This window comes from Solanum dulcamara, chromosome 4, assembly GCF_947179165.1.
Source record: "Solanum dulcamara chromosome 4, daSolDulc1.2, whole genome shotgun sequence".
Lineage (NCBI taxonomy): Eukaryota > Viridiplantae > Streptophyta > Magnoliopsida > Solanales > Solanaceae > Solanum > Solanum dulcamara.
The window spans coordinates 81,893,015-81,919,685 of record NC_077240.1 but is presented as its reverse complement, the minus strand read 5'-3'; the positions used below and the strand labels follow the sequence as shown (position 1 = coordinate 81,919,685).

Here is a 26,671-nt window from a genome sequence, read left to right as displayed (position 1 = left end):
TGAGGATAAAAAATTAAATTGAACTTACCAAAGTAAATTCTTTCCATCATCTCAACTGAACCTTGAGGTCTAAAATTTATCTTACCTAATATAGTCTGAGCGTATGAGTCTGGTGGGACTATGTCCTTGCCTTGGTCTATTGGCGATTGACCAGTTGGTCTCATGCTGAAATAACATTACATTAGTTAGTTTTAAGTTGTAATCTACTTAATTTATCAGCTAAATCGTTATCCTTTCCTTTACTATATTCAAACACAATATTATTATATATTGATATTATATTAATAAAGTTAAGCCATCTTCTCTTACTACTAACTTTACTATTTATTGTCTGATGAAATTTAACTATGGCTTTACAGGTTGTTCTTACTAATACTTCATCTTTATTTAAGATGTATAATTTAAAGCTATTTAACTCATATATTATTGCTAATACTTCAACTATATTACTCATTTTTTTTATATTGACCACTTTAATATGCACATATTTTTTCTTTATTTTTATTACTATATTTATTATATGTGACTTTTAGAATGACTCCCCATCTAACTTACTTCCCTCTATTTGGACAATTAGTGCCCGTTTGGATGTCAAAACCAACTTAAAGCTCCTTTTTAGCTTTTGAACGTATTTGTCTAGTGCTAATTTTAAGTCATAAAGTTCTTAAAGTCAGTCAAAAATAAAAAGTTAGAATTTTTTTCCTAAGTGCTTAAAGTCATTTTCCTTGACCATAGAAATTACTTTTATATCCCTTATATTTTAACTAAATTTCCAAACTATCCTTTTTATTCTTTTAACCCTAAAATTTACATCATTTTTCTCATTTAAGCACTTTTATCCAAACACTCAACTGTTTATTTATAAAAATAACTTTCAGCACTTCAATTACTTTTTTTTTTTTAAGACAAGACCTGTTGAAGGTTTTAAAAGAACTGTATCAACAATACAAATGAAAACATTTATGATCAGTATATTAAAAAGGCACAAATAAAGGTTTATAAATACATGTAATGTTCTTTCTCTTTTTGTCCATTAGGATATCGACAAGATTCAGACTTTCTCAGAGAAAGAGACACTGTCACACCCACAGGCCTAAAATCACAAGTTAAGGGAAGAAGAAGAAGGAGCAGGGCCCTTTAATTGGATGAACATAAATGGAGTATGAAAGAATCGACAAGACAAATCTACAGGTAAAGCTTGTTAATCTTGCAGGTTCTTAACAATGGGAGTAACAGTAGATGCGCTAGTTGTTAATTTCTTGCTTCTTTACTCGCTTTGTGATCTGGTTTTTCTTTTAATCCGGACTCTAAGAGCAACAATCTCAGGGTTGTAGGTGGAGGGTGCTTATTATCGGAGCAACCCCTTTGTGATCTGGGTTGAAAGCCAAAAAAAAGAACTTTTTGTTTTCCTTTCCTCAATGTGGGGTTTCAATTTTCAATAAAAAATTGACATTTTGAGCTTGAGAATTTTGCCGAGTGAGTGACAATGCAGTAAAGGGTATTAAACCCTGATGCCTTATGTACTGCTTAATTGTTAATTTGGTTCTTTACTGGCTTAGTGATCTGGTTTTTTTTTAATCCCTCCCTAAGAGCTTGCACCTTTTTTGCTACTTGATGACTTGAAGTATAACACACATTCTCTGAGTTGGAGGTGGGTTGAAAGCAATTTTTCACCTTTTCTCTTTCCCCAATGTGGGTTTAATTTTCAAGGCCAAAAAAGGGTAAGAGAGCAACACATTGATATTTCGTTTTCATCACATTTGGTCTTTTCCTACTTTAGTTTTGTTGGTTTTGTTTGTTTTTCTCTACTTCTTGCATTATTCCCTTTTGTTTGAAAAAGAAATCAACTTTTGATCCATTGAATCTGCACACAGTTATACAGAGCTATCACCTTCTATGTAAACCCCATTTCTTATTTTAGGAAATTAAGCTTTTTTTTTCCTTCCATTTTGTTTCTTTTGTTATAGCTGTCTCCTAGGAAGCTGAGGTCTATGCTGTTGGGAGCAGAAAAGAAGAGAAAACAAGAAGGAAGGGATGACGTAGTAGAAGATCAAGAGCTTGAATATGCTACTGTGTCCTTGAGATCCCATTTGCCTGAGATCCATGACTCTGGTATAGTAATTTATTGATGTTTTGTATATTACGCAATGAGATTTTGTACTTAGGGGAGTACCTTTATTTCTTGCTTTAGTGCTTACCTTTTTTAAATTAGACTGATTTTCCTGATTATCAACTTCTTCCAGCATAGTCTGCTATTGGCTTGTTTACACACTATGTTAGTTTGAATGCAAGTACTTGTTTTTCGCTTGCCAGGTTGTAATTTGGAGAATTGCAAAGATGTAACTGTTGTTCCTGAGAATTCTACTTCCTTAGCAGTTGATTCCTCAATGTCATTGGAGATGATTAATGACATGAGAATCAAAGATCAATCTTTGGTTAATACAAGAATTAGGTCTCAAGATGACAGTATTTTGGACTGTGATAGTGTAAACGATAGTCTTGGTACTTTATCTCCGCTCTTTGAATTTCAAAAGGCTGAGCGGGCTGCACAGAGAGTGCCCCTAGCTCATTTCTCAAAACCTGCCCCTTCCAAATGGGATGATGCACAAAAATGGATAGCAAGCCCAACATCTAATAGGCCGAAGACTGGGCAGAGCAGTCAAGTTGTTGGATCTCGCAAGACTAGTCATTCTGGATATGGCTATCGGCAACAATCTACAAAAGTTGTAGTTGAGGTTCCTGATCAAAGATTGGTTCCTTATGAGGATCCTGTTGACACAAAACAGATAGACTCAGGCCAACCAAAGGACAGTGGAGTTCAGAAGTTCGTGAGTTGGGAAGCTGAGCCGCACCCAATTGCTGAATCATATGTTAAGCCAGTGCTCATGATTGAAAAATCCATCGGACAATCAGCAAGTAAGACTAATTTTGATGCGCCATACCCTATCAACCAACACCTTGCATTGTAGCTTTAATCCCTTTACATGTGACTGGAAAAGATTTCTGTCTACTCTTAATATAAATTGAGTCCAAGAATGAGAAATAGTATTATTGCTAATTTCAGTGTACTTTTTATAAATATATTGTTATCATCTATAGTTTACATTCTATTGTGTGAAGCACGTTCTATTTAGAGGTTGCACAATTATATTCAATAGTCGTCTCATTTGTCATACTGGGTATGTTGTTGTTGTTGTTGTCTCATTTGGCATTCAATTTTTAATGCTTGGCTTCCTCCATGCACTGAAGAACATTTGTGTTTACTTAATGGGATGATGCACATAATATTGTTTAGTCTAATAATTGTTGAGAATATCTAAACAAATATGCTTCAATAACATTCCTTTTGAGCCGAGGGTCAATTGGAAACAACCTCTCTACCCCACAAAGGTAGGGATAAGGTCTGCGTACATCCTACCCTCCCTAGACCCCACTTGTGGGATTACACTGGGTATGTTGTTGTTTATCAAAACAAATATAGATACTTGGAGTACTGATAAAAAAAAGTATTGATACTTGAAGCATTCAAATGTTCTAGAATAACTGAAATCTTATTGAAAATGTAAAAGCCTGTGATTTAGATTCTACATTCAATGGTTGACAGCAAGGTGGTACACATAGAAGATTTAGCTGGCCTCACGGCTGAACATTTCTAGAAGTGCTAGTACACCTCCTTATTGCTGCATACTTTTGCTTTTATTACTATAGTCTTCACATTAGGCTGACACACTCATTTATTTTTTAAGTTCTTTACACTAGGCTGATATATTTCTTCATTAAACTCTATCTCTCTTTTCTCAAACTTTACTTCTCTTCTTAACTCTGCATTGCATGATTAAGCATATGTACCAATGTAATCAAGGAGGAATTATAAAAGGGAAGTATCTTTTAAGGAAAGTAGATAATATTGGGTGGCCGAAAAAGAGCAAGACAAAATCTATTGGGGGAGGCAGAATATGTTATCATTTAGTAAACGTCTTTGCAGTCTGCACTAGATCCTTAATGTTACTAATAAGTCTGAAGTTGCATGGAGTCTTCATACTTTCAGTAATTGGAAATGCATGTAACTTTTGGACTTTTGGGTCTTGACTTTTATCATCATGAGAATGGAAACTGCTCATTTTCAGATTGATCTTCAGTTTATATTTCCTAAGTTAAGCCATCTCACTGAAAGATGGGGAAATACGTTTTTTCTCCTTATTCTTGACTCACTTGAACTTCCTTTGGCACTTACAATAACTATTTGAGCCTGCTAGACAACAAAGTATTAGCAAATAAGTGAGTAAAATTATCATGATTTTCTTAGGTATGATTGTACTATCTTTAGTTGGTATCTTCTTGCAACCATGCTTCAATAACTTCTCTTTTGAGCTGAGGGTCTATCGAAACAATCTTCCTACCCCACAAAGGTAAGGGTAAGGTCTACGTACATCCTACCCTCCCTTGACCCCACTTGTGGGATTACACTAGGTATGTTGACCTAGTTGTATGAAACTATAAGATCTAGCATTAGGGGAATGCCAAGAGACTCTTGTAATTACTAACAATTGTGGATGTGCCGGGGCACTCTTAAGGTCTTATAAGTACTGGATTGAATACTAAGGGGTCGTTTGGTAGCGGGATAAGGAACAAGTTATTAATATATTAATTTTCGTATAACTTATACGACGTTTGGTAGGTAGATAAGAAATAAGTTATTTATGGATAAAATTAATATGATGTTTGGTTGACAATTTAGAAACCCGCATAACTAATACATGTATACGTTATGAGGGAATCTATGTAGTGTTTTATGTAGGATAGAAAATGAAATAACTAATACATGAATAACTAATCCTTACATAACTAATAGCTGTATAAAATAATACATAAATTCACTCATAACTAATCATTACATTACTTATACGGAAAAGGATCATATTTGCTTTTGTACTCTCACAAATAAGTCATATTTTCCCTTCATTATACTTCTTCAACATATTTGCCCTTTTCATCCAACTTTAGGGTTAGATTTGCCCTTATACTCTCAAAAAGGGTCATATTTACCCATACGATGTTAAATTCTTATGTCCTCAATATATTTACCTTTTTCTTTCAATTTTAGGGTCATATTTGTCTTTTTTTTTTATAACCGAGAAATCTGTCTGTGACCCGCCCTTTGGACCAATAGTAACCTTCTAAACTCGGGGATAATGGGCCCTTATACGCTCAAACAAGGTCACATTTACCTCTACAATGTTAAATTCGTATGTCCTCAACATATTTGTCCTCTTCATCCAACTTTGGGGTCATATTTACTCTTGTACTCTAAAAAAAGAATCATATTTATTCCTACTACGTTAAATCCTCATGTCTCACCTTAATTATCCTATGTGGATCCTCTGGGACATATTTTTTCCCAATTAATTTACTAACTTATTTAAACTCTTTTAATCTGACCCACTAAAAAATTAAAATTCAAAAACTTCATCCTATCTATGGCGGATATGATTTCACCACTCAAATCTCGTCCAAATTAAAATTTAACTTCTTTTATTGCGATAGAAAATTGTTGTTCCAACAGTTTGTATTTATTACATTGTTTTTCTAAATCAGAAAATTACAACTATTATAAAAAGATAATTACCTCAAATTAGAAAACTTCGATCACTACTACGTACTCTCTAGAATTTTTCGTAGTAGAATACTCACGATCACTAAATTTCCACATCGTTACTTTTAAGACGCCTTCCATTTGTGTCGCAGATCATGTTTGTCGAATCACATGCAAATTCGTAATGAAGAAAGTTAGCATTTCATGAATTGATTCAAAGTTTATTTCCTATATATGTTACTATCAACTTGGATTTACCGGTAGAAAATCATCGAAGAAAAAGTACAAAAAAAGAAATCGCCTTGAGCACCTTATAAGTTGACATGTAATAGGGCCAATAAATTTAATTAAAAAAAATATGCCCCGTAAATCACATAAGAAAATTAAGGTGGGGCATGAGGATTAATGCCATAAGGTAAAGATAACCTTTTTTTGAAAAGTATAAGGGCAAATATGACCCTAAAGTTGGAAGAAAAGGTCAAATATATTGAGGACATGGGGATTTAACGTTGTAGGGGTAAATATGACCTTAAAGTTGGATGAAAAGGACAAATATGTTGAAAAAGCATAACGAAGAGCAAATATGACTTATTTGTGAGAGTACAACATCAAATATGACCCTTTTCCGTTACTAATACATGCATAACTCTAACCAGCTACCAAACGGCCCCTAAGTTCTACAACTTGATATACTTGCTGCACTATATGAATACAAAATGACAAATGTTATCTTTTTCATGAAATTTTTTATCAAAAACTGAGGCCGTTATCCTAGTTATGTACAAGATGTAGTCATTACATGAATGGTGATGTTCTTCTATCTGATAGTTGGTCCTTTTCTCTCTTTTATTATTTCATTATGTCAGAACAACATAACTACAATAAATATTACTAGTTCAAGCGGTTAATCCTTCTACTCGTAGTTCCAACATCCCAAGAATATTAAAAAGTACAATAAATTCTATTTCTATTCCCACAAATTCTATCACAATAGATTTGCGTCCTTTAAATATCAATGATCAGAAGAACCATACGATCTCATCTCCGCCAAAAGCTAACAACCTCTTCTCTACCCACTCAATCAACCATGAATCCAGACCAAACAAACTTCACTTTCCCACCAATTCCCTTAATACCAGTGGATAGATTGGCTGTGGGGGCAAGCCCCATCTACATGACGCCACCAGTACCCAACAAGTACTCATCATCTTGGGTCGAAATAGGTCTCCAAGGCCATCCTTTAACAGTGCATGTCTTGATGGAGAATCAAGAAATGATGCTAGTGATACAAAATCCTTTCGTCACAACTCATATTGTGTCGGAGGGGATGAGGTGAGTCATGGAGACTTACAACAACCATCTATGGATGTTGACAACCCTTCCGCCACCAATGAACTACCAACTCATGGGGTTACTGTTATTTCACATTCCAAGATAGGAGACACCAATGTGAACTATGCACCAAACCCATCCAATGGCAATGACAACACCCCTCACCAGGCTACCCGATCATCCAAGACATAGACCCTTTGTACCATCACTGGCAAATGCAGAGACTAGCACAGGGAACTGCGGTTTTCTTTCCACCTACGGGACAAGTAGGATCAATGGAGAGCACAAGAGCTTAGATGCAAAATAACGTAGCCTCCTCATCTTAGGTACACCCCCTATAAAATTAGTTTCATTATGACCAGTGAATACGAACACACAAGAAATAGAAGAAACTTTAGAACTAATGCAAGAAACAAGAACTGAAATAATTGTGTTAAAGGAGATAAAAGTAATGATCTACAAAGAGAAATACGACAAAAAATTCATCCTTATCCTTTCCTCGAATTTATTAAAAAGCTCAGTAGATATTAGGCGACCGTACAAGTCCTAGATAGGGAACTATGTTTTAGTAATGAATCCAACCGTAAGGAACCTGAATGCAGGGAAAAAATCCAACAAGAATATTCCAATGATTACAACCCCACTTAAACAATTCCATGAATATAATGATATGGAGCGGTAGAGGAGGGAATGGTTCTGACATTAAAAGAAATTTTAGGTCATTCTTGGATTAGCATAAACCACCACTGGTATCCTTGCTAGAAACAAAAATGATGGATCACCAAATTTTAGATCACTTGGAAATCCTGCATTTTTGTTCCAGCAAGGCTACTAGCTGTGGTTTTCACCAATCCAATAGTGACCTAAAATTTCTTCTAAAGTCAGGACCATTCCCTCCCCTACAGTTCCATATTATTATATTCATGGATCTGTTCAAGTGAGGGGTGTTATCATTAGAATGTTCTTGTTGGATTTCGTCCCTGCATTCGGGTTCCTTATGGTCGCCTAATAGCTATTGAGCTTTTTAATAGGTTCGGGTGACAAATAAGGATGAATTTCTTGTCATATTTCTCTTTGTAGATCATTACTTTTATCTCCTTTAACACATCTATTTTGGTTCTTGTTTCTTACATTAGTTCTAAAGCTTCTTCTATTTCCTGCGTGTTCGTATTCACTGGTCGTGATGGAACTAGTTTTACTAGGGGTGTACTTGAGATGCTCTTCATTGATCCCACCTGCCCTGTAGTTGGGAAGAAAACTCCAGTTCCCTGCATTTGCCAGTGATGGTACAAGGGGTCTATGTCTTTGATGTTCTGGTGGGGGTGTTGTCGCTGCCATTGGATGGGTTTGGTGCATGGGAGTGTACAGTAGTGTCTCCCCTGTTGGAATGTGAATGAACGGTAATCCCAGGAGTTGGTAGTTCATTGGTGGCTGTCGACATCCATATATAGCTGTTGTAAGTCTCCATGGCTCTCCAGCACAATTTTAGCTATGACGGAATAATTTTGTATCACTAACATCATTTCTTGATTCTCCATCAGGACATGCAATGTTAGAGAGTGGCCTTGGAGACCCATTTTGACTCAAGATGATGGGTATTGGCAGGGTTGCCCCCGCAGCCAATCCGTCCACTGGTATTAAGGGAATTGGTGGGGAAGTGAAGTTTGTTTGGTTTGGATTCATGGTTGATTGTGTGGGTAGAGAAGAAGTTGTTCACTTTTGTCGGAGATGAGATCGTATGAGTCTTTTGGTCATTGATTTTTAAAGGAGGCACATCTATTGTGATAGAATTTATGAGATAAAAGTAGTATTTATTATAGTTTTTAATATTCTTAAGATGTTAGAGCTAGGAGTAGAAAGATTAAACTACAATAAATGCTAATCTACACTCAATAAATTCTATCACAATAGATGCAAAACAATGTAGCCTCCTCATCTCATGTACACCCCATGTGAAACTAGTTTTATTATGACCTGTGAATATGAACACACAGGAAATAGAAGAAACTTTCGAACTAATGCAAGAAACAAGAACCGAAATAATTGTGTTAAAGGAGATAAACGTAATGATCTACAAAGAGAAATACGACAAGAAATTCATCCTTATCTGTCCTCCGAATCTTTTATAAAGCTCAATAAATAAAGATGAAATCTATAAGCAACCTATGGCCCCTATGCTGGAAATAGGAACTTTGAACTTAAGTCCAAGGCCCTTCTTATTACTTAATTCCAGAGCATATTCACAACTCCTCCATCCCGAAGATAGTTCCTTACTGAATTTGTATTATAAGAACGTTACCAGCAAGACCCCTAATCTTTGAAGAGCATTTTGGTTCAAAGTGAAAGGAGGTGAAATCACCTGCTAGAATATCTTAATTATTGCTTCTCAAACATTGTTATAAGTGAGTTTGTACCTTCGATGTAACCTAATTAGTTAGGTTTGCTTCATGCTGAAAACCAAACTTTAAATTTATAGTCAACTTCCTATGGTAGTAGCAGAATATCTCTTGAGAACTCATCTCTTGACAGACAGACACCTAGTACATCTCTATGTAATTGACCGGAAATAAAGATAAAATGTATAAGTGACCCTGCATTTTTGTTTCCAGCAAGGCTACCAGCTGTTGTTTATGCCAATCAATTAATGATCTAAACTTTCTTACCATTCGCTCCCCTCCAGTTCCATATTATTATATTCATGGATCTGTTTAAGTGAGGGGTGTTATCATTGGAATGTTCCTGTTGGATTTCTTCCCCGCATTCAGGTTCCTTACTGTTGGATCTGAGAGTTATACGGTCGCCTGATATCTATTGAGCTTTTTAATAGGTTCGAGCAACAAATAAGGATGAATTTCGTCTTATTTTTCTTTGTAGATCATTACTTTTATCTCCTTTAACACATCTATTTTGGTTCTTGTTTCTTACATTAGTTCTAAAGCTTCTTCTATTTCCTGCTTGTTCGTATTCACTGGTCATGATGGAACTGGTTTTACTTGGGGTGTACTTGAGATGATGAGGTTATGTTGTTTTGCATCTGAGCTCCAGTGCCCTTCATTGATCCCGCCTGTCCTGTAGTTAGGAAGAAAACTCCAGTTCCCTGCATTTGCCAGTGATGGTACAAGGGGTCTGTGTCTTTGATGTTTGGATAGACTGGTGGGGGTGTTGTCGCTGCCATTGGATGGGTTTGGTGCATGGGAGTGTTCGCTGCCATTGGATGGGTTTACCAGTTCCCTGCATTTGCCAACTGGGGCTTTCTTCCCAACTACAGAATCAATGGAGAGCTTAGATTCAAAACAATGTAGCCTCGTCATCTTAGGTACACCCCCTGTAAAACTAGTAACATTATGACCAGTGACTACGAACACACAAGAAATAGAAGAAACTTTAGAATTAATGCAAGAACTGAAATAACTGTGTTAAAGGAGATAAAAGTAATGATCTAGAAAGAGAAATGCGACAAAAAATTCATCCTCATCTGTCCCCCGAATCTTTTAAAAACCTCAATAGATATCAGGTGACCGTAAGAGTCTCAGATTAGGAACTATGTTTTAGTAATGAATCCAACATTAAGTAACCTAAATGCAGGGATGAAATCCAACTAGAACATTTTAATGATAACATCCCTACTTAAACAAATCCACGAGTATAATAATATGAAACTGTAGGGAAGGGAATGGCCCTGACTTAAAAACAAATTTTAGATCACTGTTGGATTGGCATAAACCACCGCTGCTAGCCTTGCTGGATTCAAAAATGCAAGATCATCAAGTTTTAGATAACAGGGAACATGGTGATCCTGCATTTTTATTTCTAGCAAGGCTACCAACGGTGGTTTAAGCCAATCCATCGGTGATCTAAAATTTCTTCTAAAGTCAAGACCATTCCCTCCCCTACTGTTCCATATTATGGTATGCAAGGACCTGCTTAAGTGAGAGGTGTTATCATTGGAATGCTCATGTTGCATTTCATCCCCGCATTTGGGTTCCTTACTGTTGGAGCTGAGAGTTGTACAACCGTCTGATATCTATTGAGCCTTTTTAATAGATTTGGGGAACAGATAAAGATGAATTTCTTGTCGTGTTTCTCTTTGTAGATCCAATACTTTTATCTCCTTTAACACAGTTATTTCGGTTCTTGTTTCTTACATTAGTTATAAAGCTTCTTCTATTTCCTGGGTGTTCGTATTCATGGGTCGTAAAGGAACTAGTTTTACAGGAGGGTGTACCTGAGATGATGAGGCTACGTTGTTTTGTATCTGAGCTCCTGTGCTTTCCATTGATCTCACATGTCCTGTAGTTGGGAAGAAAACCCCCCAGTTCCCTGCACTAGTCCCTGGATTTGCCAATGATAGTACAAGGGGTCTATGTCTTGGATGTTCGGGTAGCCTGGTGAGGGGTGTTGTCGTTGCCATTGGATGGGTTTGGTGCATGTGAGTGTACATTGGTGTCTCCCATGTTGGAGTGTGAAAGACCGATAACCCCAGGAGCTGATAGTTTATTGATGGCTGAACGGTTGTCGACATCCATAGATGGTTGTTGTAAGTCTCCATGTCTCTCCTCATCCCCTCCGACACAATTTGAGCTTTGACGAAAGGATTTTGTATCGCTAGCATCATTTCTTGATTCTCCATCAAGACATGCGGTATTAGAGAGTGGCCTTGGAGACCCAGTATTGGCGGCACCATGTAGATGGGGGTTGCCCCCCACAGCCAATCTGTCCACTGGTATTAAAGTAATTGGCGGGAAAAGTGAAGTTTGTTTGGTTTGGATTCATGGTTGATTGAGTGGGTGGAGAAGAGGTTGTTTGCTTTTGTCGGAGATGAGATCGTATGGGTTCTTCTGGTCATTGATATTTAAAGGAGGCAAATCGATTGTGATAGAATTTATGGGAATAGAAGTAGTTTTTAATATTCCTAGGATGTTGGAACTAGGAGTAGAAGGATTAAAATACTTCTATTCTCATAAAGTCTATCACAATAGATTTACCTTCCTTAAATATCAATGACCAGAAGACCCATACAATTTCATCTCTGACAAAAGCGAACATCTCTTCTCTATCCACTCAATCAACCATGAATCTAAACCAAACAAACTTCACTTTCCCTCCAAATTCCCTTAATACCAGTAGACAGTTTGGCTGTGAGGGGGCAACCACCATATACATGATGCTGCCAATATCCATCATCTTGGGTCAAAATGGATCTCCAAGGCCACTCTCTAACACTGCATTTCTTGATGGAAAATCAAGAAATGATGCTATTGATACAAAATCCTTCCGTCAAAGCTCAAATTGTGTCGGAGGGGATGAGGAGAGACATGGAGACTTACAACATCCATCTATGGATGTCGACAACCCTTCAGCCACCAATGAACTACCAGCTCCTGGGTTTACCGATCTTTCACATTCCAACATGGGAGACACCAATGTACAATCCCATGCACCAAACCCATCCAAAGGCAGCGACAACCCCCCACCAGGTTACCTGAACATCCAAGATATAGGGCCCCTTGTACCATCACTGGCAAATGATAGGACTAGCACAGGGAACTGCGGTTTTGTTTCCAACTAGGGGATCAATGGAGAGCTTAGGTGCAAAATAACTTAGATTCCTCATCTTAGGTACACCCACCCATAAAACTAGTTCCATTATGACCAGTGACTACGAACACACAGGAAATAGGAAATAGAAGAAACTGTAGAACTAATGCAAGAACCAAAATAATTGTGTTAACGGAGATAAAAGTAACGATCTACAACGAGAAATTCATCATTATATGTCCTCCGAATCTATTAAAAAGCTCAATAGATATCATGTGACCGGGCAAGTCTAAAATAGGGAACTATGTTTTAGTAATGAATACAACTGTAAGGAAGCTGAATGCAGGGAAGAAATCCACCAAGAACATTCCAATGATTACACCCCCCCCCACTTAAACAAATCCATGAATATAATAATATGGAATGGTCTTGACTTTAAAAGAAATTTTAGGTCATTGTTGGATTAGCATAAACCACCGCTGGTATCCTTGCTAGAAACAAAAATGCTGGATCACCATTTTTTTAGATCACTTGGAAATCCTGCATTTTTGTTTCCAGCAAGGCTACTAGCGGTGGTTTACGCCAATCCCAATAGTGATCTAAAATTTCTTCTAAAGTCAGGACCATTCCCTCCCTTACATTTCCATATTATTATATTCATGGATCTGTTTAAGTGAGGGGTGTTATCATTGGAATGTTCCTGTTGGATTTCATTCCTGCATTTGGGTTCCTTATTGTTGGATCTGGGAGTTGTTCGGTTGCCTGATATTTATTGAGATTTTTAATAGATTCGGGGGATGAATTTTTTTGTCGTATTTCTCTTTGTAGATCATTACTTGTATCTCCTTTAACACAATTGTTTCGGTTTGTCTTTCTTGCATTAGTTCTAAAGTTAAATCTAAAAATTGAAATGTGATGTATCTGTATTAGAGTCAAAATGGATGTTCATGAGGCCTAGTTATACAGATATTCCTATATGGTCACTTGTACACATGCTCAAAACACATATAAGATGGAAGATTTCCTACATATATGAATGTGCAGGTGATTAAATACTTCTATACAACAACTGTAAATTTTTTCTATAAGCATGGAACTTAAGCTTTATGGTGCCTTTACCTCTTACTTGATTCATGATCGTCCACAGTAAATTATTGAAATATGATGAACTTTTGGATGCAAGATTATAAACGACTATATATTTTTGCAGTAAATCTGAGCCGTCATGATTCGTCTGTTTCTATACATAGTGCAACTGTTATCCCCCCACCATCGACTGCAAGGTCAGTCTCGATGCGAGATATGGGCACGGAAATGACTCCAATTGCAAGCCAGGAACCTTCCAGGACAGGGACACCTGTGAGAGCAACAACACCAACTCGCAGCCCAACTTCTTCTCGGCCATCAACTCCAGGAGCTGCACCAGCTTCCTCTCCTTTTCGTCCTTCAAATGCTAATTTGGATGCTTGCACAAATGAGTTGTCTGACCAGGAATTACAGATGAAAACTCGAAGAGAAATCATGGCACTTGGAACTAAACTTGGTAAAATGAATATAGCTGCCTGGGCTAGCAAAGATGGTGAGGATAGAAATGCATCCAGCTTGCTAAAAACTGATAAGCAAGGCCAACAAAATACAACTGTCACTGAGTCACGTGCAGCTGCTTGGGAGGATGCAGAGAAAGCGAAGTACTTGGCCAGGTAATTTCCGGGAAATTAGAAATCTTATTTTAGTTCTTGAGCCTTTTGGTTGAGGTTTAGAATATAGCTACAAGTCAAGCTAGGTTATTCATGGGACCTCCTTGGAGCCTCATTAATGATATTGATCCTGTTATATATTTAAAAGAAAGATTTGCTAGCTTATTCAAGTTTGTAGTTATCCCTAAGATGCTCGCCAGCCTCTGCTGCACTTCATTCTTCATGATGACGGGTGCGTGCTCTTTATGTATGCTCTGGAGCATCTAATGAAAGCTTATTTATCCAAAGAGAGAAAAAAACAAGAACCAACAATTAGTTGATAAATGTTGATTCTCAATGGAAGCTTATTTGGGTTTTCTATTAAATTGCTTCTTTCAATTTGCTACATAGTGTATGACTTGCTGGTTATCTTTATCCAGGTTTAAACGAGAAGAAATCAAGATACAAGCATGGGAAAATCATCAAGAAGCAAAGACAGAAGCTGAGATGAGGAAAATTGAGGTAATTATCTTTTGCGCTATCAAGTATCATGCTTCTAGCTCAGCCATCTACATAGTATAAAATTCACTTCTAAAGCTCTCTGCACCAGAAGTAGATGACTTATGGGGTTTCTCTTTTGACCTTGCATGTTTTTTATTTGTTTTGTGATTTAGTGCAAATTATTGAAAACGATAAAATTAGACCTGCTTTTCACATCCTCTTATGTAATTCTTTGGATAAATAATACTCCCTCCAGTCCAATTTATGTGACACCGTTTGACTAAGCACAAAGTTTAAGAAAGAAAGGAAGAATTTTGAAATTTGTAGGTCTAAAACAAGCCTTAGACATTCGTGTCGCTATAAATCATTTCATTAAGGGTTAAAGGTGAATTTTAAAGTTTTGTTTCTAATTATAGAAAGATAAAATTATTTTTTGGACAAACTAAGAAGGAAAGTGTGCCTCATAAAGCCGAAGAGAAACTTTTCGCAAACTAAACATTTTTTGCTTTCAGGTGGAGGTGGAAAAGATGAAGGCACGAGCACAAGACAAGCTAATGAACAAGCTAACTGCTGTGAGGTACAAAGCTGAAGAGAAACTGGCAGCAGCAGAAGCCAGGAGAAACAAACATGCTGTAAAAATAGAGAAGCAAGCAGAATACATTCGTAAAACTGGCCGTTTACCACGCTCATTCTCCTGCTGCCGCTGGTGCTTCTGAAGAGCTACAAATCACTATAAAATGTTCTGTATATTTTTGCTTTTTGACTAAGCTAGTATTGTGAAGTTGGACACTGGCATTGTGTATGCTTGAAGCTCTTGTACAAACTCAACTGGTTGGCCACTTTAAATGTAATTGTTGATCAATGGAAGTTGAAGTTCAGGCATTCTACTATGACCAATTGTGATTTGATTAATGAAGGGTTCCTCCAAGCTTATTAATTCGAAGTTCTTGTCCATGGATTTAGTATTTTGTGTAGTCTCTTATTCAGTAATGTGTAGCATTATCCGTTGTCTCATTTACTTTGTATTTTTCTGTCATATTTTCTTGATACCTTGTTTCGATGACTTTTCTTTTGAGTCAAGGGTCTAGCGAAAACTTCAGTACCTTACAAAGGTAGGAGTAAAGTTTGCGTAAACCTTACACACCTGAAGGGTTTTATGTATGGGGAATGAATAAAGTTTTACTTTGATAATGTATAGGATAGTAAGGCCCAATTACTATTGGCCCAGTAATGAGTAGGCTTCATTATAATTAGAGCCCAATCCCCACTTTCCTGTCAAGAATTTTTGTTGGGTGTCCTTTTTAAGGATTCTTGTTCCCATTTTAAAACAAATTGTAAATTTAGACCATCTTTGTGCAACTACTCTTAATGATACATCAGAATTTGTGTAAAAAATTGTAATAATGTCCTTATGATTCACCAAGACTTGTGGCAAGGCAAATCTCCGCTTCTCCATTAGAAATTCTAATGGTCCGTCAAGACTTGTGAACAGTTAAGTCCCAAAGTCGATAGGACTTGTGGCAAGGCAAATATTAACTTATTTGTGAAAATCACCCTAGTCACTATGCAAGGGAAATTCCAGTTAAGCTAAACTGATCCAGCAACTTGAGGACAGGATATAGCAAAAGCTGCAAATGCACTTTCTGTTTAACACTCTAAAAGGTTACATACAGTCTTGACCCTTTTGGGCAAACCTAACTCCCCAGCAACTAGCTGGTGGAAAATTATCCATCCAGTCACAGAGTTCAATACATGAGAAAAAAAGTTTCTAAAGAAAAAAAAGAGTTTGTTTCCCTACTTAAATATGCGCATTGAACCTAAAAAGAGCTCACAGATGTATAGAAAACAAATACAGCTAGAGCAAATGAATCTCCCGACGTTTATTAGTGAACAATGCCCAACTTCTTTGCAAAGTCGTCATCATCTTCATCCAAGAATTCATCATCGGGGTCACCTTCGTCGAAGTTGTAATCTTCACCTTCAGCCGGCTCATAGTCATCATCATGTCCATCCCTCTGATCATAGCCTTTGTGGTCTTGAGCGTCTGCTCCTTCCACAACCATTTCTTCTTCAGCTTCGAATTCATTTTCACTGCGGTGCAAAGGAGATTGGTAATCCACTGATTTGGGTACAAACTTAGATTCTTCCTCCTGAATTGGAAGGTCAGATCCATTCTTGGTGACAGCAGAAGGAAAATCCACATTCCCTGCAGTCATGGAAGTCCTTTCTGTCTGGTGTTTTCTTTCATTTTGATCCTCTTCACTCCCACCAGAGGACATGCCACCTTCACCCCCTCTTTTCCTTTTCAGAATCTCTTTTAAAGGCATTGGTCCTTCAAATGATAAATCCTCCCCGCTATCAAGCTTTTGGAACTTCCGTTTTCCTAGGGGTTGTTGCTCATTGCTCTCAGCAGTTTTCCTACCTTTAAGTTCTGCGAGACTTTTAGGACGCAAGAAGTCAGAATTATTGACATTTATTATATCTCTTCTTAGATGAGGAACTCTGTTGTTTCTGCCATCATTATTGAGATCCTCTTGCAGTCTTCCCTTTATTCTGTCTCGAGGCCTTCCTTGGTGAGAGTACGGCTGTGCCCTTTCTGAAGACAATCTGCCACGGTCTCTAGCCCTATCCAACCGTAATTCAGCCCTATCAGCTGGAGAAGATGACCGAACTGGAAGCTTTATTCTTCCTCGAAGGCGACCACTAAGAGAACTATCATGTGAAGGTAAATAGTGCACATCCCTCCTAGAGCTCTTGTTGGCTCGATGATCTTCAACATGATTTTCACTTGAAAAGTCATGACCAATAACAGATTTCAAACCATTACCCCTCCTATGCTTCGATAACCGATGTCTCAGATCTGACATTTCAACATGTTCAGGGCTAGCTACTGTACCATAGCGTCTCCTTTCAGGATGAGCTGATCCACCTGGTATTCTTCTCTCAGAAGAAGCTATATGCTGCTCCCAAGCATGGCGACCCTGAAGCCTGTCATATGAGTCATATCCATGCACATCCCGGTACATATCTCGGCCAATATCTGCCACTGAATCATAATCAGCCGAATCGCCCATGTCATATTCATTCCCCCCATTTTCCCTTCTTCCACCATAATGATCTTCATCATGATAATAATCTGAACCTCTGAGCTCATCATCCACAAGAACATCAAAACCAGGAGAAGGCTCCCTTGAAATTTCATCATCCTTGTATTGCATGCTGTGATCATAGATCCCAACCGGATGCAGTATTCTGTTGGGGCCACTGAGAGGATTGCCATTGGTTGGAGGTGCACTTGTTGGCTTGTACCTGGCGTGCTCTTTGTTTATGATAGAATTTGGTGGCAGTAACCTCTTATCAAAGGTATTATCTCTCTTAGTCAGATGATTTTCAAGTTTTGCCACAGGGTTAGGTAGTTCACCAGGCTTCAGAGTATTTGTTTGTGAAAGTTTTGGGCCTTGCAGAGACTTTTCAACCCCACCAAATGCCTTCTTAACAGTTGAAGTTTCACTAGATGCAGCAGACACTGGAGGTTGTGTAGGTTTGTTAGATACAAAGCTTGGTGCATGCATGAATCCACACTTATCACCTTTTCGACAAATCCCTTGCTGGAAAAATATGCAGGGCACGGCTTGTTTATTAGAAGCATATGGAACCTGTGGCATAGGTGCAACAGATACCACGGGAGTTGCAGAAAATCCCATAGCAGTTGGAACTTGAGCTTCCAAAAAACCATCAAGAGGCTGCAAGGAAAAGGTTAATAATCAATTGAAATACAGAGCAATATACGTCTGCTAGTAAAAGTAGAAACTCCATATGTACATGAAGACAAGGAACTTTGCATATTTATAGCACGGAGATGATAAGAAACTAGAGCAGTTTGAGAAAGAAATAACTCACAGGGTGTCGGAATGCACACTTTGGGTTTAAGCAGTTTCCATTCAACCAGAACCAGCAATCCCTTGGATTAAGCCGAGCCATGTCACTATGGCGGTACTCACACTCGCTTCCCTGTTAACAAAAAAATTGAACCATCAGTAAGAGTACTTCTAGATCCATAGATGTAAATTAGTTCATTAAGGATCGTTTAGTTCATATACAAAGTTATGCCAGGATTATAAAGCCCACATGTAATATTGGGATTAATAATCCCTGGATTATTAAACGCATCTTTTTTTTTGATGAAGTTTGGTTCATTGCATTGAAAATGAGATATAAGGTGTATAACGCAAAACATGTGTCTGGTTTTAAGTTGGATAAAGTTCTGTTTACATTTTTACCCATATTTTTAAGTAAATAGGAAAAAAGTAAAAGGTAACCAAGGATACTTTGGTCGGTAGCTGTTTTATCCATGGTTTGCTAATCCGGTATTAAAATCCATGTTGAATCCTGGTAAAAAATAACCCCGGTGTTGCTTATATTGGAAACAAAAATCCAATCAAATGTGGGATATATAATCCTGAATTTTGTTACCGAGATTATTTATTTAATCCATGTAAAGTACGGCCCTTTAGAACATTTTATAGTGTGGAGAAATCCACCATACATGTATTCACACACAGAGGAACAGAGATCCTGTAATAAAGAAAGATGCTAAACGCATTTGTACACAAGTGGTTTTTACCAAATAGTTACGAAAAGAGAAATAAATGAGAAACAATTTCGGTAGTTGCACGTGTTGCATCGATTAACTTTGTCTAACATGATAAGAGGGATTACGCATACACACAACCAATAGATTCATATGCAAAACATCCCGACAAAGAAGATAAAGACAAATGTGATTGCCCGTGATCCGTATAGCATTATACGTGTTCATGAACCAATGCACTTATTGTCGCTATTGAAATCGCCAACTTTAAACTTGCTCCAAGATTGACTCAATCCAGTTTGATAAAACCATCATAAAAGCGACAGAAACAAAACAAATTCCTATTAAAAGTAAAAATCAAGCTCCTAATACCTAACAGAAACCTAAACATTCCAACAGAAGGTCAATCACACCATGTAATAGATGGTTTTAGGATCGCAACCAGACAAGGTGTAATCCCAACAACATACCCAATGTAATACCACAAGTAGGGTCTGGGAGGGTGGCGTATACACAGCCTTACCCCTACCTTTCGGAGATAGAGAGACCGTTTCCAATAGACCCTCGACAACCATATAAGCATTGCAGAAATTTAAAATGAAGAGCTAAGCCAGTAACAAATGATGACTTGAAAAAGAATCAATAGTTTGCACAGAACTATGGACAAGCTTCAGACAATTCTTACTGGGAGAACTACAGGTATATACCTCAAAACCTTAATCATGTAAAGAAGTTGCTAAAACAAATTCACTTTATAAAATCAAGATTCTTTTAAGCTTTAAACTGACAGAATCATGAAATAAGGGTAGAGAAAGGGGAAATGAGGAGGGGATTACAAGGTGGGGGAATCGAATCCTCACCAACAACGTGAAAGTTCATGTACTCAACCAATTGAACTACTAAGATTTCCTCAAAACCACAGCCGCCAAAACAAAAAGGTTTACCGATTACACAAAAATCATCTTGAAATTAACGGGAAAGAAAAGATTAAAAACACAATCTTTATCTCTTGCAACACAGATCCTTGAACAAATCAAGAAAAAACATAAAGGGCATCAAATTCAAATAATTCTGAAAATAAAACAACACTCGATCGATAATTAAGAACGAAAAGATTAAACCTTTTTACATGTGAGAGGAGAAGCAAGAAAATAGACGCAATCGGTGTTACTCTTGAGAGCTTCTTCTTCAGCTGATAATTGAACTTTTGCCGTTGCCGTTGCCGGTACCTCTGTCGGTGGCGGCGGCGGCGTAGGGCCAACCATAATTGATGTTGGGTTTCTTTCGATGAAAACTAGATAGATCCTTTTCAAGAAAATCTTTGACGGTGGATCTAGGGTTTCCGGTGGCAGCTCCGGTACAATGTGTATATATATATATATATATATAAAAATCAGATGAAAAATCTGAATTTGCAAGGGTTTGTGAAAGAGAGGAGAAGAGAAGATGAGGGTAACCCCTGCTGCACAGTGTGTGTGTGAGAAGAGAGGCTTTTAATATCATTGTTTAACTTCCTTTTGTTGTTTCTATAAACAACAAATAGATACAACAAATAGATACAACAAAATACTCCGGTGTAATTCTATAAGTGGAGTATCAGAAGGTTACTGTAGGATTGTATATGCATTAGTTTGGTTCGGTTTGACTTTAAAGTTGATCGATTCGACTTATCAGTTGTTAGTTTGCAGGCATACTAAATTATTATAGAAATATTAAGATATTGACTTATCGATTTATCGGTTATTGATCATTCGGTTATCGACTTAATCGTATTGACACAAAAAAATCATTAAAAATTACTTAGAAATAAGGTGACAAACCAAATGAACTATGCACATAAATTGATAGATTGCATCTTGTCTAAAAGCAAATATGGACACATCGTAGAATAATCAAAACTTTAAGACAACCAGAAATAAAAGTATGAAACTTAACCCTAACTCAAAGACTTGAAATTTAACTCTAAGTCAAGGACTTTGTATACCAGATGGTATAAATATAATTTACTATTAGGTTATTGATTAATTTGTTAAGAAAAAACCTCAAACTGTTAGAACCGATAATTCAATAATAAAAAAATAAAAAATCATATCGAAACTGCTAAATCAATAACCATTACCGATAAATCAATAATTTTTTTTCGATTCGAAATATCGATTTCATTTCGATTTTGAACAGTCCTAGGCTGATGTATAAGCGAACTTACAAACTTACCTTATTTTGTAAAAATAGAGAAATTATTTTCTATAGACATTCAATTAAATTAAATATCAAAATTAGGTATGAAAATAAAATACAACAACGGAGAAGTCAGGTAGAAAATAATAGCAACAGTAAATAATATGATAATCAGAAAAAAAAGTAATAAAATTGAAAAACAAAATAGTATGAGAATTATAATAACAATAATATCTATATAAGAAAACAAATTAGGCAATAATGATTAGCCACTAATCTTCTATCCTATTAATTCTATATTATTTATGAGCAAAAAGATGTCAATTGACACACCGTTTGATAAATCGTGTTTTCGTCGTAATAATCAAAGATAGTAATAAAATAGTAAATACTTTATAATCTCCTATTTAAGTCTTGTGAATGAAGTGTTTTACTGTAAGTGACGTTTTATGTAAAAAAAAAATTATGATAAGAAAATTCATAGTTGTTATTTTTTGTATAACCATAAGGTAAATCTCGTTTCAATGTACTAGCATGCAAATATCACAAGAGAAATAATCTGCACTAAATAAGACCCTTGTGCTATAAGCTACATTAAGAAAGCATGGAGAGAGTTTAACTTAAAATTATTGTTTAAAAAATCTTTTGATCAACCAATTTGACCCCTTGTAGTTTTTATGCAAATTTAAATTACTCAAGAGTATGTCATAAATTTAGTATAATTTTCATTCTTTTATTTTGTTAAATTGTTTATAAATGATGCAATATGTATTTATCAAAATGTCATGGCTCTTTTGTACAAGTTTCTTAAATGGGATACAAAATTAGTTTCTTAAATGGAATACAAAATTAAAATTAAATTATTTTCTATCATTTCTTTTTTAAAAGACTAGAAAAATTAGTTATGGACTAAAAATAAGTAGAAGTTCAAAGAAATAGACTTTGCTATTACATGCGCACACACAAAAAAAAATGAATAAAAGAATCAGCCACTAAATTAGGGTTCATGATTTGGCATTGTAATATTCATGGTTTCATGACAAGTCTATAAAGTTTGTAAGTTATCCAATAAAATAATTAAGTTGGATATAACATAAAATTCGATTGATTTGTTATGACTTGCATGTCATTATTTTGAAATTTATGTTTTTTATTTTTATTTATAGCTCTAAAATTAAGATCATCCGATGTAATTTATGAGCAATTCAACATAACATATTCATATCACTCTAGCATGAAATCATTGATTTAGCATAACTTATGTGTCAAAGTTGTCACATCATTTTACTATTTATGTTGTTCAATTTAAAGATATTTGGACCAAAACTTTTTTGTTACATAGAGGGAAAAAAATATTTTGAATAATTATCAAATCGGAAAACCGATAAGATAATATCATATTTGTGCAACTCGCCCAACTAAAAAACACTTACACTTGTTTGCTACTTTTCCTATTAGACTTTAATTTTCTCTTTTCTTGATACGGTTCAAATTCACGATACGTATTATTCATTTTGACCTAACATATTTCATATATTTGTTACTATATGCATTTATTATGCTCGATATTATACAACCCTTCACTTTTCCCTTTCCTTTAATATGAGACCTGCTTATGATATTCATACAATGAACATGCAATTTGAAATTATAATTATAGTTTTAATTTTCTCAAAGAAAAAAAAGGATTTAGGATTTCAAATTGCTTAAATATAAAATTTGATCCACGAATTTATATTTTATAAAAAGAAGACTCATCATTACAAAATTTGTAAAAAAAAAAAAGGATGCATGCTTGGCATGAAGAAATTATCCGTGCCATATAAAAGAATTATATTAAAGAATAATTAATTACTATTACTCATGAGTAATGAATCTTTATAAAATTAATGTATTTAAAAATTTGTAATCACAAATATTTATTTATAAAAAAAAAAATAGTGATATACTTTGACATCTTGTTTCCTAGTATGAGTCAATCAAAACTCGCCATCAAGAGAGGAGGGAAGAGCCTTACTTTAGGTTAGGTTGATCTCATCATTCACACAATTCTCCCCCATCCTTCGATTGATGACGTGAGTATGTATTCAGTCAACGTATATAAATTATGATTTGCTTATTTGATAAAATAGTATAATAATTGACGTTGATAGTTTTCACAACTTGTCAAATTTTCATGTATACGAGAAATAATACAATTTTAAAAAAAGTTAAATTACATATTAAAATAAAAATTTAATTTCAAATCAATCTGATTTTAAATTACTAATATCAAACATACCCAAACAATACCTTGAATTTATTTCTTGAGTTATGCCTATCATTAAGCCAAAATACATATTTTATATCACGTGAACTTTCTTCAAAAGCTTGTCAACCTTGACCCGACTCATATCGGGTTAGTTATCTTCACGAGAATAGTACAACAAATCTCACCTAACCCTTTTTGTAATTTATTGAAAAATCTAAAACCCTACCAAACACTGCTAAAACCTTTTGGAGACCTTAGCTTTCCTCCATCCCTGCCGGAAACGACCTTTCACCGGCGACCACCACCATGAACTCCACTTTAACTATCGGTTCATCATCGTTCTTCCACCACTCCACCACGAACCCCAATTCACCATCCCGTCTCTCCATTTTCACAATCCCCAAAACTGCTCCTAAGACTTGTAGCAGAAGATTCGTCCTCCAAGCCTCCGTCAATGGAAATTCTAAGTCAAACCCATTAATCTCTACTCTCAAATCCGTTGGTGTCGCCGTTGTTTTCGCCGCCGTAGCCTTAGGGAAATTTCCGGTTGGAACCCCATTGGTAAGAGCTGAAACCCCACCGTCTTCTGTAATGGAAGAGCAACAGCAAGAAGTAGAAGAAGGAGATTCTCCACTGTCCCAGTTTTTAGAATCCAGTCCTGAAGCCATTGAAACCCTAAAAAACCTCTTACAGGAAAAATTGGAATCAGGAGAGGACGAGGAGAGCCTGAAAATACTGAAGAAGTTGTCGTCTGCTCAGCCGGGGAATACCGAATGGAAATTCTTGACGGCGAGGCTGTTGAATGAAATGGGGAAGCTTGAAGATGCAAGGGAAGTTTTCGAAGAGATTTTATCGAAAACCCCTCTTTCATTCGAGGCGTTGTTTGAGAATGCATTGTTGATGGACAGGTGTGGTGAGGGGGTGAAGGTGATTCAGAGGTTAGAGGAGGCATTGAGGTTAGCTGAGGAAGAGAGCAAAGTGAAGGAAAGTAGGGATATTCGGTTTATAATGGCACAGGTGCAGTTCTTGCAGAAGAATGTTGAGGAAGCATTGAGGAGCTACGACGAGCTTGAGAAGGAGGACTCTAAAGATTTCAGGCCATATTTCTGTAGAGGAATGATTTACAGTTTGCTTGACAGGAATAAAGAGGCTAGAGAGCAATTCGCTAAGTATCGCGAGCTTTCCCCTAAGAAATTCGAGGTGGAAGGTTATCTGAGAACAGCTTTGTCCCGGATGAAGCTCTTTGGAACTGATGAAAAAGAGAGTTGAATTCGATGAAATGGAGTTTATGGTGGTTTACATTCATAGCTTTAAGCAGCAAATCAAATTTTCGATAAAGGTGGAAGCTTTAACTTTGGTATACATTACTTGTTCTTAAATTATGTCTAGTATAAGATGAAGATAGATTAGACAATGAAATAAAAGAATAACTGCTAGAGTCTAGTGACATTCTAGACGGATTCTTATATGTATCTCGAATCAGCAGGTGATTTCTGGTTAGTCTCTTGACTTACAGTTAAATCAATTTTAGATTACTTGCCCTTTCATGGCCTGTTCTTGTGATTAGCTAGCTGAACTTTATTTATGTATCTCGGGCTGAGGTTTCTTTTTATCCCTAGAACTCAAGTTCATCACTGTTCTAAACATGTAGCATGACATAACTTTATAAACTATCTTTGTGTGTTCTACTTGTGGAACTTGTGGTTGCCAGTGGTGAAAAGAAGAGAAAAGGTTAGCCCTACAACTCAAGCTCATCACTGTTCTAAACTTGTTTAGCTATTTTGTGTTCGCGGATACATCTCGGAATCAGGAAGTCAAATTTTAAATGTCTAGATAACATTTTGGATATGATTACTCCCAAATTACTTGTCAAAAAAAGAAATGACTATTCCTTGAGTGTGTGTTGCTTGTATTACAGTTTAGTGCTTGTTCTTGCAAAAAGAACAAGTTGAGTTGCAGAGATGTTGAAATTCCAAACTATCTGTCTGTCTGTTAGTTGTTCTGCAGATTGTTGTAAGTTTAACTATTTAAGTGCTTCTCAGCTTCTTTCACCCCCACCTATTCTCTAGCTATGAAGTTCTAGTTCATCAATTTGTTTTGGTTATGGAGAAATGTGCAAAGCTGCGCTTCTGATCAACTCTTTGCACCTACTTGGTTAATTTGTAGTGTTTAGTTAAATCAGAATCAGATGCAGGCAAAGCTTTCATTTTTAGACCATTTAAAAAAATAATGTCTTTTCCTTTTTGGCACATCTTAATTTAATTAAGACCATGAGATTCAAAAGTCTTACTTTACTTTTCTTAAACTGTGTTAAATCAAAACCAAACAATCAAATTGAAAGGCAACATTTAAGTTTACACTAATGTGGACGCACTTTTTATATTCTGATAGGTAAGAATCACTTTATAGAGATGGATCTGTCAAGTCTTGTGAGTTGTGACCTACATGGTTTAATAACATGATTTTGATAAGACACAAATGATCTAGCTACGGCTATGTTGTATATTTAGGCATACAAGGACAAAATGTTTAGGAAAAGAGAAAGAAAAAGGGAAAAGGGCCAAATTTTCTCTTGGATTGTCGAAATAGAACAATTTTATACTTTGTGATCATTTTGGACAAAGATGGAAATGGAGTTAAGATTCAGACAAAGAGTAACCTTGAAAATCTTCTGCTTACGAAGAAAGATGAGAAGATAATAAGCATTTTGGACCAAATTCAAGAAATCATGCATAGCACTGAATAGGGAGTTATTTACACCAACTAGGCCAAAGATGTGAAAGAAGGGTGTTGTGTTCAGCCTGGGATACAATCATGAAATTGAAAGTATCAACCATTTTGGTTGAAAACCGAGACGGAGACTACCATTTTGGTTGAAAACCGAGACGGAGACTAATTCAAGAATGTTAGTACTCATATAGCACCAATTGCTCAGAAGTATACAGAGTTGTCTTGCCAAGTCCTCTTTGTGAATCTTAATAAGGAGTTGATCTTCAAAACAATAAAAGGCA

The 26,671-nt window shown here is 36.2% G+C and overlaps 3 protein-coding genes across 3 annotated transcripts; 2 read left to right on the top strand and 1 right to left on the bottom strand.

Moving 5' to 3' along the window:
* The first annotated feature begins 942 nt into the window (after window positions 1–942).
* LOC129887949 (uncharacterized) lies at window positions 943–15,596 on the top strand. The gene is made up of 6 exons (XM_055963208.1): window positions 943–1,191; window positions 1,968–2,112; window positions 2,314–2,916; window positions 13,674–14,163; window positions 14,580–14,661; window positions 15,153–15,596. Exons 1-6 carry the CDS (start codon window positions 1,156–1,158, stop codon window positions 15,354–15,356), a joined length of 1,560 nt encoding a protein of 519 aa, XP_055819183.1. The 5' UTR covers window positions 943–1,155; the 3' UTR covers window positions 15,357–15,596.
* A 663-nt stretch (window positions 15,597–16,259) lies between these two features.
* LOC129887948 (zinc finger CCCH domain-containing protein 17-like) lies at window positions 16,260–20,750 on the bottom strand. Its single transcript, XM_055963207.1, has 3 exons — window positions 20,353–20,750; window positions 18,541–18,651; window positions 16,260–18,383 (listed from the first exon to the last, which is right to left on the bottom strand). Exons 1-3 carry the CDS (start codon window positions 20,494–20,496, stop codon window positions 16,524–16,526), a joined length of 2,115 nt encoding a protein of 704 aa, XP_055819182.1. The 5' UTR covers window positions 20,497–20,750; the 3' UTR covers window positions 16,260–16,523.
* Window positions 20,751–23,834: 3,084 nt separating this feature from the next.
* Window positions 23,835–25,205, top strand: LOC129887947 (protein SLOW GREEN 1, chloroplastic). Its single transcript, XM_055963206.1, has one exon. It carries the CDS (start codon window positions 23,967–23,969, stop codon window positions 24,927–24,929), a length of 963 nt encoding a protein of 320 aa, XP_055819181.1. The 5' UTR covers window positions 23,835–23,966; the 3' UTR covers window positions 24,930–25,205.
* Window positions 25,206–26,671: the final 1,466 nt, after the last annotated feature.